General features: G+C 36.4%; 1 protein-coding gene across 1 annotated transcript; it reads left to right on the top strand.

Annotated features, from left to right (window-relative positions):
* Positions 1-2,247: 2,247 nt before the first annotated feature.
* On the top strand, positions 2,248-3,600 carry LOC127796849 (uncharacterized). Its single transcript, XM_052329255.1, has one exon. It carries the CDS (start codon positions 2,248-2,250, stop codon positions 3,598-3,600), a length of 1,353 nt encoding a protein of 450 aa, XP_052185215.1.
* The last annotated feature ends 8,496 nt before the right edge of the window (positions 3,601-12,096 follow it).

The raw sequence follows: 12,096 nt of genomic DNA, 5'->3' as shown, positions 1-12,096 counted from the left end.
ACCACTATATATCTCGTGTTAATATTGTGATTTTTTGTATATTTATATTGCTATCACTTCCAAACAACATATATATTTATAACAAATATTTTCTTTATATAAGAAAATCTCAAGAATTTGAAAAAAGAAGAATTCGATTTAATAAGTTTTTATCACTTAATTCACTTCTCTTAAGTGGTCATTGTGTGTCCAGGACCAATAAATTTACCGTTATTAAGCCTCCAACAAGGGGGAAATTTGCAAAAATATGACTCTTAAAAAATCTTTGCAAAACTAGGACTTTTGAGAGTTAAATGGATAAAAATGCCCTCGATTTAAATTGGCCCAAGGATCCCTTCGTCGTTTTCCTCTTGCACGCACATCCCATTCCCTTCATCTTCCTCTCTCACACACATCCCAATCAGTCGCTGGCCAAAATATCTCTCTCGATCATGCTCTATTCTCTGCATCTAGGGTTGTTGCTTCTTCGTCGGTCGTCGCCTTTAAAGCCATTGCAAGCATGTATTCATTTTCTTATGTTTGAAAACCTTTGGCTAAAGACGATTGGTATAGCCTTTGAGTGATTTCAGTCTTTTACCCTCTTCGATGCGATTTTTTGAATGATTACGTAATGGGTATGCAAATGAACGTCGCCCTGGTTCTGCATGTTAAAGCTCGATTGAGTTAAGGGTTTACATTTCACTGATTTGAACATATATCGGCTAATGTACTAGTTAGATATCGATATATGTTAACCGATATAGGTTCAAACCAGAAGCATCCCCAAAAATGTTTTATATCGGTTCGGTTCATATATCGGTTGTGAAAAGATATATAAGGGTATGTATGCATGTACTAACATACTATATCGGTATACTTGTATCAGTTTTAATTTAACATAAACCGATATATAGTAACTGATATACATCCTATGTCAAATGCTATATCGGTATACTCGTATTGGTTTTAATTTTACATTATCCAATATACAGTAACCGGTATATACTGTCTCAACCGATATATGAAACCAATATAAGCTTAAACAACCGATAACTTTTTTTTTTACTTATGGAACCGATATGTTTTTTCTAATTTATAGGAATGGCAGCTCATAAACCTATATTTGTACCTTTGATGTTTGGAGGTCGGTGGGAATATAATGTTGATAGAGGCGAATATAAGTACGTGACCGATAAATGTTGTTGTGTAATATGTGTAGAACCAGATTACACATTCAACCAATTGGTAAGTTCCGTATATAGAAGGTTCAATTTTAGTCCTGCTGAGAAGTCGATTGTGCTAAAGTACAAATTTATGATGCTAGATATATCTGCATCTCCAATGGAGATTCAATGTGATATAAATGTTGAGTGTTTTATAGTAGAATGCTCTCAGATAGAATCTAGAAGCTCATTGTGTGTTGATTTTGTGGACAAATTACAACAGAGTACACAATCGAATTTTGGTGTTATAAATAATGAAGAGGTTGCAGAGAATCAAGAATGCAGTAATTCTCCGATGATACGGTTGGGCAGCGATAGTCCAATATGGTCGAACAACGAGGCCACAAGGAACATTACTACTGCTGGTTTGCACGACGATGTTAATTGTGATGATCATGTGGATAGGAATGGGTTTGAAGATGTTAATTGTGATGATGATAGACAAGGGTTTGAAGATGTTTTTAATTGTGATGATGCAAGAGCAGGGTCTGAAGAAGTTTTCCCTATGATTGATGCTGACAAATTAGTCCATATCGATGTAGAAGTTAGTGATGATGCTGAGAAGCCTACTTTTCTCCCATCTTCGAGATTATCAAGGGTTAGTTTGGGAACATTGTTTGAGGTGTCAGAAGTTGAGTTAAACCAAATTTTGCGACAAAAACTGAATTGCATCAAAGGATGAGTTTGTTGGCATTGAGAAAGAATTATGAATACAAGGTGGTAAAGTCAACTACAAAGGTATTATACATGAAGTGTAAGCACGATTAGTGTCAATGGCGGTTGAGGGTAACAACGCTTGACACTTCTTTTGGTTGGGTAGTCAGAAAATATGTAAATATACTCATTCATGTTCATCTTCAATAATGCAGTCTGGTCATTGCTAAGCAAAGAGCAGAGTAATCGGTTCTCATGTAAAACCCTATTACGAGAATGTGAAGCGTATTCATAAGTCTAAGAACATTATCAATGATGTTCGCAAGGAATTTGGGGTCAACATAAGTTATTCAAAGGCATCGTGATCGCTAGAAAAGGCTTTAGACATGATATGGGGGGTGCGGATGAATCATTCCAGTTGCTGCCATCTTATCTGTACATGTTGAAGTTGAAAAATCCTGGGACGATTACTGAATTTGAGAGTGACAGTAAGAGTAGATTTAAGTACCTATTTATGGCAATTGGTGTATGCCTTGCCGGATTTTGTAGTCAAATGAGGCCCGTAATTGCAGTTGACGCTTGTTTTCTCAAGTGTAAATATCTTGGTAGTTTGTTTGTTACCACATGTAAAGACGGTAACAACAATGTATATCCTATAGCATGGGGAGTAAAAGATTCCAAGAATGATGCCTCATGGGAATGGTTATTCACTAAATTGCGATCAACAATTGGCCATGAGATACCTAATTTGGTATTTGTGTATGATAGACATAAAAGCATCAGTAATGCGGAACTGACTGTTTTCCCTAGTGCACTACACGTACATTGTATATATCACATTGGCCAGAAAGTTAAGGCTAAATTCAAGCATGAAAATGTGCATGCTTTGTTCTACAAGGCAACAAAGGCTTATCGAGAATCAGAATTCCATGAATTATTTAATGAGCTCGTGCGATATGATGTAGCTATCGGGACCTATCTTAGAGAGGCCGACCTCAATCATTGGGCACGTGCCTATTCGGATGGGAAAGGGTTTGATATAATGATGACAAACATTGCAGAATGCCTCAATGCAGCTTTGGCGGATGCACGTAAATTGTCGATTCAATGTTTGATGGAGTATATTAATAATATGCTTCAACAATGGTTTTATGAGAGACGGGGTCACGCTAGTAAGATGGGTGAACATCTCACCTCTTGGGCTGAAGGAGAAATAGCTAAAAGATTGGCATTATCCCAATATTGGAAGTCAGAACCAATTGATATGTATAGATTCAATGTCAAAGATGGTAACTCTGGTGGCATAATAGACTTGAAGGCAAAAACTTGCACATGTCGGGTGTTTGATTTCGACAAATTGTCACGTGGACATGCCCTAGTTGCTGTACGTTCACGTAATATTGACCCATATAGTTTGTCGTTCGCATACTACCAAATAGAGGCTTTGCTATGTGCCGATGCCGATCCGATTATGCCGGTAGGCAGTCAAGCTGATTGGATCATGCCGGATGAAAGTGCATCTATTAAATTACTACCACTAGCAACTAGACGCAAATGCGAAAGACGCAAGACATGTCGAATTCCTTCAGCTAGTGAAGAGAAGATGAGGGTAAAATGTGGTCGTTGTGGTCAAATTGGCCACAATCGCCAAACTTGCTCAAATCCAATAACTCTAGATGAAAAAAAGGAAGGCAGCAGGAAAGGTGCAAGAGTGAAACATGTCCAACACAAATTCTTGTATTGAACTCATATATTTACTTCTTTAACCAATGTTGTAATAAATATTTAAATATATATATTCAAAGATGGTAACAACCATAGAACATGTATCATTGCAGTATTAAAAAAAATTGTTTGGGGATCGATGTCGGTTTTGACATATCAGTTATCATCACTATGTATGTAAACCGATGGTAACAGCAATGTGTATGGAATCTGACAATTGGTAACGTTGTATCGGTTTAGGAATAATATCTGATATATTAATAATTTTAACCAATGTATATGGAATCAGTATTAATAATATCCTATATATATTAATCGACACATCCATGTCCTAACATAACCAATTTTAAGAACCCGATCTAACAATGAACATAAGTTTAATTTATAATTACAAAACCGATATTAGTTATGTAAACAGATGAAAATGAATTATGTGACTGACGTATGCAACACGAAATATCTTTGTAATAGGATATCGGTGCATATATATCGGTCACGTAATCAATGTATGTAAACCGATGAAAACAAATGCAGAGGATATCGATTATGTTGCATCGGTCATCGGCCGATATTTTTAACCTGAAGTATCTTTGTATTAAGATATCAGTTCATATATATCGGTCACATAACCAATGTATGTAACCGATGACAACGAATGCAAAGGATATAAGTTATTTTGCATCGGTCAACAGTCAATATTTTTAACTCGAAGTATCTTTGTATTAGGATATCGATGCATATATATCAGTCATCTAACCGACGTATGTAAACCGATGAAAATGAATACGAAGGATATCGGTAATTTGTGTCGGTATACGGTCGATATGTTATATTGATATCGGTTTACCTACTTTGGTTACATGACCGATATCAGTGCATGTAATACTGATACATGCTCCAATCATATTACAAGAATCTAAATGCATGTATAAATGATTGTAAATTTAAATACTTATTACAATAATATAAATTTACAATTATATTACAACTGTAACGACCCGTTAGTAGGTCTAGAAGTTTATTAATATTTTAATTGTGAAAATTTGGAGATTTGCTCTATTAAATTGAATGTTGGGAAATATTCTTATGTGTCAAAATTTATGTATTTAAATTCATGAATTGGGTTGCCCATTTGGGCCAAGTGTTCAAGGTCCATGAATGTGATGGTTTAGAGAAATCCCATGGGCCTAAAATGAAGTGGGCAATTAGTAAAGTGGGCATGGGCATTATATATATTTATATATATATGTGTGTGCATATCTTTATGTGGGAAAATTATATAAATAAATGATGTATTAAATTTATGGATTGGTTTTTTTTGGAAACTTGGGTTGAGCCCAAGGGGAGACTTTTTATATGGCAAGTGTTGTATGGTTGTGAAGCCCATTGGGCTTAATGTTATGTTGATGCCCTTTTTGGTGGGCTAATGGAAATGGGCCATTATAATTAATTGAGCAAATGAGTTGGGCTTGGGCCCATGTAAGTGTATGAGTGGATTTTTGAATTGGGCTTAGGCCCATGTGTAAAATGTGAGAGATGGAATTTAATAAATGAAATTATATATATATAATTGTATTTTGTGGATTAAAAGAAAAGAAGAAAAGAATTGTAAAATGCAAAGTGACCAAATAGTTCTTGCTTTATTGAAAAAGGTAAGGGCAATTAGGGAATTTCATAAATGGGTTTTATTATAAATGAATTTATGAGTATAATGGAGTAGAAAGGAAAATGAAAAAGAAAAGAAAAAGAGGTAAATGACCATAATGGGTTTAATGGCTTGTGGTATGTGTGCAAATGAGAGGGGTAAAGTTGTAATTTGGCCAAAGGAGTGGTTGGAAGGTTGGTGAGCGGCCATCCCTTCCTCCATGCCTTCTTTCTTTTCCTTGTCTTTTTCTTTTATTCCCTCTCTATCCTCCCGATCGGCCATCTTCTTCATCTTCTTCTTTCCTTCTTCTTCTCCATTTTGATGTCCATGGAAGCTTGAAGTGAAGTTGCAGCTGAGTGCATTCTTCTCCGTGGGTTTTTCTTCATTAAAGGCAAGTTTTTCTTGCATTTCTTTTTGGTTTGCAAGTTATTATTTCTTCTTTGTTGTTTCGTTGCAAGATCATGTTGATCTTCCTTGTTAATAAAGCCTTGGGCCCTTTTCTTTTGGGTCACGTTGGTTTCCTTCTGAGTTTCCTTGTTTTCGAATCTTCTATTTTGTTAGGAGATCAAATCATGAGTTTATATTGAAGGGTGGATTATTTTCTCATTCCGTTAAAATCTTGTTTGTCATCAATGGGTCTTTTTGTGAGTTTTCATTAGGGTTTAGTTCACCCTAAATTCTCAAAGGAATGACACTTGATTGATTAGGAATGTTAGAGAAGCAAGATTTGGTGTATCTTGCTTGAGTTTTGTGGTTATCGTTGTTATTTTTAAGTTTCAGGCCTCTGTTGGTCGACCAAGTATTTCTATCGGTCGACCAAGTATGTGTTTTGTTCTCTGTTGGTCGACCAAGTATTTCAGTCTGTCGACCAAGTGTTTTAGTCGATTGACCAAGTGGGCTGTTAGTCGACCAAGTGATTTCAGTCGGTCGACCAAGTGATAATAGAAGCCTCTGTTAGTCGACCAAATATTTCAGTCGGTCGACCAAGTGTTTTAGTCGGTTGACCAAGTGGGCTGTTAGTCGACCAAGTGATTTCAGTCGGTCGACCAAGTGATAATATAAGCCTCTGTTAGTCGACCAAGTGATTTTAGTCGGTCGACCAAGTGATGATATAAGCCTCTGTTAGTCGACCAAGTATTTCAGTCGGTTGACCAAGTGTTTTAGTCGGTGGACCAAGTGGGCTGCTAGTCGACCAAGTGATAATATAGCCTGTTAGTCGACCAAGTGTTCAGTCGGTCAACCAAGTGATTTCAGTCGGTCGACCAAGTGATAATTTAAGCTTCTGTTAGTCGACCAAGTGTTTTTACTCGGTCGACCAAGTCCCTATTTAGTCGACTAACTCTCCTTCATCGGTTGACTAAGTCCTCAGTCGGTTGACTAACTCTTTTATTTAGTCAACCAGCAGAATGCAATGATTCTTTTTTTTGGTCGGATTCTTTTCTAATGCTTGAAATTCTTCCCCAAAGCCCTTGTGTTGTTTTAGTTGGCTTCAAAAATCATCTCGTGGATATGTAAGTGTTCCAAAAATGGGAAAGTTAATTAATGGTGGGAATTAAAGATGAAAATCATGAGTTTTTAAATGGTGAATTCATGTAATCAACTTGTTTGACCTTGAGAAATGGTATGAAAATGAATCCCAATAAATAATGCTAAATTACGTGATGAAAATACCACTAGCTCATGTAAGGATGAAATCTTGAAATGTCTAAGTGTGCATGATGATCATAATGAGACATTTCAAATAATGAAGCATGTCGATATGTTTACTTGAAAACCCTCATGAGCATTGCATGGTATTATTATTTATGGTATGGAAATGAATCTCAATGAATGATGCCAAATCATATGATGAAAATATCATCGGCTCATGTGAGGAGATAATCTTGAAATGGCTAAATGCGCATGACGATTATGAGGAGAACATTGCTAATAATGTAGCATGTTTGATATGCTTACTTGAAACCTACATGAGCATTGCATGTTATTATTATTTGCGCACTTATTATTTTGCGCGGTGGTTACATACCGCGGGTTGAGAAAATGATATCCTAAAGAGCGCCTGACGCAGGAAAGGTGGCCATAGACTCGGTCGGCGATGCTCAAGCCAAATGAATGGCTAAATGATTTTTCTATGTATATGTATGCATGCATGTGAATGAAAGGCCTTGAGGGCCGATATGCTGCATGGAAAATTATATATTCATGAGAAATGAAATGATGCATAAAATGCATAATGACCATGGCATGGGAATGAGCATAACGATTGAGAAATGAAATGATGCATGAATTGCATAATGCCAATAGCATGGAAATGATCATAATGATTGAGAAATGAAATGATGCATGAATTGCATAATGCCAATGGCATGGAAATGATCGTAATGATTGAGAAATGAAATGATGCATGAATTGCATAATGCCAATGGCATGGAAATTATCATAATGATTGAGAGATGAAATGATGCATGAAATGCACAATGACAATGGCATGGGAATGATAATAATAATGGGATCTAATGGGAAATGTTACTCGTACTTGGGGAGTCGGGTCTATTCCATTTTGGTTTATCCATGCCTTAACTTTATTGTTTATATGTTGAAATATATACTTGCTGAGCCTTGTGGCTCACCTTGCTTATTCCTGTCATTCCAGGTAAGGGATAAGTTATTGCTGAAGGCGAGTCCAATGAGGCTAGAGCCCGGGTTTAGTTGTGTACAGGGATGTCCCACCCTCAAGATCTATGGGTGTAATTGTTGAGGGCAGAAAATGGAGGGTTTAATATGTTGTTAGAACCTTAGTGCCCTTTTATTTGAAAAATGTATGGGCGATAAGCCCAAGATGATAATGTAAAGGGTGTGTAATATTTAATTTGAGCTCTTATGGATAGTGAGCGAGTAAAAAAAAAAAGAATTGGTGTTTATTTTGAGTTTATTGTTCTTGTATCCATTTCGTAACGACCTCCTTTCGGATTTTCTATGCTAGCGGGATGATCTGGAGAGGGCCGCTACAACAACTATGTACAAAGAATGACAACAATCATTATAACTATTCCGCCTATGTGTACACAATATGTACGAAGAATTACAACTATGTGCAAAAAATGTAAATTTATGAAGAACTACAAAAAAAATTGTTCAATTTGTCTTTCTCTTCTTGGATTTATCTGCAATCTTGACTGCAAAATCCTTTGCATCCAATACTGCAAACCCATAAAGCTCCCAAGTCATTCGAATTCTGAATTGTGAAGGCTTTTGACTCATTTCTACAATTGATTTTTTGTGGACCATTAATTCCATCCACTTTAAAACAAAAATCCCACAATCACCACTCTTGTCAATTGTAAGCAAGTTACAAAAATTAATAGGCATCACAATTAAAACAACTCCAACTAATAAAAAATAAATAAATGTTGTTTACCCAATTTGTTGCGAAGCGTCCTCAACCTGTAATTCCCATTTATCATTTACAATAAATCCATATTTCAAATCGGAGTATCCGTATTGTGTTAGAAGTTTTGGTATCATCTCTACCATATATTGAAACTTCATTTCATAACAAATGGGTTTAGTAGAGGAGTAAATATGAACACGTTGAGAGCCCATATCAACCCTAACCAGAACCCAATGATTATTATCGATGTTTGCAGGGTAGAGCAGGTTATTCACGTTCAAAAATGGTTTAGAGTAACCTGTCTCAACCCAAAAAAGTACTACTGAGATATTGTGGTCATCTCACGTCTTCCATTTGCCTGCATTATAAAGTTCTCAATCACTTTTTAAGGTTTGCTGTGTGAGGTCAAAATGATAAAGGATTAATTTCCAAAATAAACGGTAAATTCCACATAAAGATTTTGATATATATTGATTATTGTATAACTTATGGCAAATGTTGTATCAACCAATGATAACTCCTTACTGTATGTCTCTATTTCCTTCATTCTTTTGTTAAGCATGTACACGTAGGTGTTCATGTGCTGTAAGGATTTAAACAAAATATCATACCTACCTATTGATTATAAATAAATGCTCGTAATCGACATAGAAAACCGATATATGAATACTGATAAAAGTTTCATAACCGATATAAAATTACCAATACAACTATCGGTTACATATATCGGTCATACATCGATATATGAATACCGATATATGAATGTCGATAAAAGTTTTATAACCGATATAAAATTACCAATACAACTACCGGTTACATATATCAGTCATACACCGATATATGAATACCAATATATGGATGGCGATAATGGTTTTCATAACCGATATATAATCACAAAAACACTATCGGTCATACGCCGATATATGAATACCAATGTATAAATACCAATTAGAGAATTACTATAAAATAAAACTGATACAATTAGAGAATTACTTAGCTCAGATTGGAGCCACTTGTCCGGTGTGGTAAAGATCTCAAAAAAGTCCTTGTTCATTGAACAACATGTTGCTATAACAGTTGTTGTCTTTCTACTTAGGTTTTTGAGATAATTTTGGAAAGCCTCCCAAATCTTACTGGTTAGAGCACTTATTTGTAGGGGGCTCAGCTTATGAAGCCTGGAGGTGTATGTGGGTGGTCCTTTGTCTTCAGTTTCAGCAGAGGGCTTCAATATTGATTCAATGATCGTTTTTCTTTTCTACCCCTTGTGCATACGTCTCTTTTTATATGTCTCCCTAACAAGACTTGTGACACTTACTACTTCTAAGGACACATCCATCCTATCCTCCCCTTCCTTCATCTCCTCTACACCCTCCTTCACCTTCTCTCCCTCCACATCATTCCCCACCTCCACCTTCTCCCCCTCCCCATCGTTCCCCTCCTCCCCCTCTCTATTCATCTCCCTACCTCAACCGTTTCCCTCTTCTCCACTTTCCCACCCTCCCCTCCCCATTCGTCCCCACCTCAACCCCATCCCCTTCTTCCACCTTCCCCCCATTCATTTCCATCATTTCCTCCACATATTCTCCATTCCCCTCCCCATATTCTCCACCTTCTCATAGATTATTTTCAACAAGTTCATCATGTTACTTAAATCCCTCTTCACCTCTATCTTCATCAATCCGATCTCCATCTTCAACTCCTGAACTTCCCTACTAACTTCCCCAATTTCAGTTTTATACCTTGTAAATAGTTCTTTAATGTTTTTATTTTCTTCGGCTCCACATGCCTTGTTCCTAGTTGGTTATTTGATTCACCCCTTCCTTTTTCTTCTTCTTCTTCAACCACATTTTCACCCTTTCCTTCTTCTTCAACTACTTTTTCACCCCTTTCTTCTCCTTCAACAACATTTTCTCCTTCTTCTTCCGCTTCTTCTTCTTCTTCAACCACTACATCATGTGTCTTGTAAAAATAATCTGTACGCCTCTCTTTTTCTATTGGCACAATATGGATAACATCCTTATTAAAAATTTTACTCCTCCGTAATTTGTTATTGGGAGATCTGAGGATGAAAAAGTCTCAATTTCTTTATTCTTGGAGCTTTAGGGCCTTATCTTATTCTTCGAACAATCTTCTAGTCAACCAAATGTGGCATAATCTCAAACAAAAAGATCTGCAATTGAGTAAGCAAATCGATATAAATTAGACATATCGGTTGATAAAATACATGTCGGTTAAAATAATCGGTCAATTATCGATATGATATAACCGATATCCACATTCGTATCGGTTAGTCCACATCGATGCTCGACCGATATATATTAAGCATAATATTCTAAAATATACATATATGTTATAAATATCAGTTATTAAAAGACATGTCGGTTAAAAGAATTAGTCAATTACCGATATGGTATAACCGATATCCATATTCGTATCGGTTAGTTCACATCGATGTTCCACCGATATATAGTAAACATAATGTTTTAAAATAGACATATCGATTATACATATCGGTTAATAATATACATATTGTTCACATCATCGGTTATTAACCCGATATTGCATTACCGATTTCCACATTCGTATCGGTAAGTCCACAACGATACTAAATCTCTATATATTAACATATAAAATCATACCTGTAAGGTAAGTGGGAAACCTCCAATGGAATACATCTTCTTTTTGTTTTGCCGATTGAACCCATTCAATATGTCTTTATGGCACTCTCTGTGGTAATGATAAAGGAGTAGGTTGCCCAAGAGAATCGATTCAACTCATCCCAATGAGAGGCCAGATGAAAATATCTTATATCCACCCTTGTGCGAGAAGACTTGAAATTGATTTCCCATATCATCATCATATAAGACATAGATAGGAGTTCATCATCAGAACATTCCACCTTTACGCTAACAATATCCTGCCGACACACCTAAATTAACCTAGACCTTGAAACTCCCATCTTTAGGTTGCATTTGGGGAAAAACTTGGCAAACAGTTTCGGAGGCCCCTTCAATATGATTTTTCTCTTCGCTGTTGCCAAACTTCAACCCCGTTATCAGCGCAAACTCTTCCCTCCCAAATTTTACATCTTGACCTTTGAGCCTGAAACACAAGGTTCATTTATCGTCTATCTGCTTCAACAGGCTTAACAATAGTCTGTGGACTAACTGAATGCTCCATTTTAGTCTCTCTACCCCATAGATAATATGGCCAAAAGCAGATGCCTTAAACTGTTCCTCTAGGTGAGACTTCTGATTTAGCGTTCTCCGAATGTCTTCAACGGTGCCTTCAAAATGATCAAGTCTCATGATTCTGTCATTGAAAAACTTATTGACCTCAAAGTCCTTATTTATTATCTTTGTCTTGTTCTTCTCGCTCTTGTTATTCACCGATGTAGCCATCTTATCACTTGTGTTCTCTCGAATGACACACAACGTGAGCGAGCCATCAGAAACAATACGTGAGCAATGAGATGGTAT

This window comes from Diospyros lotus, chromosome 3, assembly GCF_014633365.1.
Source record: "Diospyros lotus cultivar Yz01 chromosome 3, ASM1463336v1, whole genome shotgun sequence".
Lineage (NCBI taxonomy): Eukaryota > Viridiplantae > Streptophyta > Magnoliopsida > Ericales > Ebenaceae > Diospyros > Diospyros lotus.
The sequence above is the reverse complement of the archived record's forward strand: the minus strand, read 5'-3'. Positions and strand labels throughout refer to the sequence as shown.

Excerpts from the sequence above, each read along its gene's own strand:
- LOC127796849 (XM_052329255.1), top strand. The coding sequence starts at position 2,248 with ATGGGGGGTGCGGATGAATCATTCCAGTTGCTGCCATCTTATCTGTAC.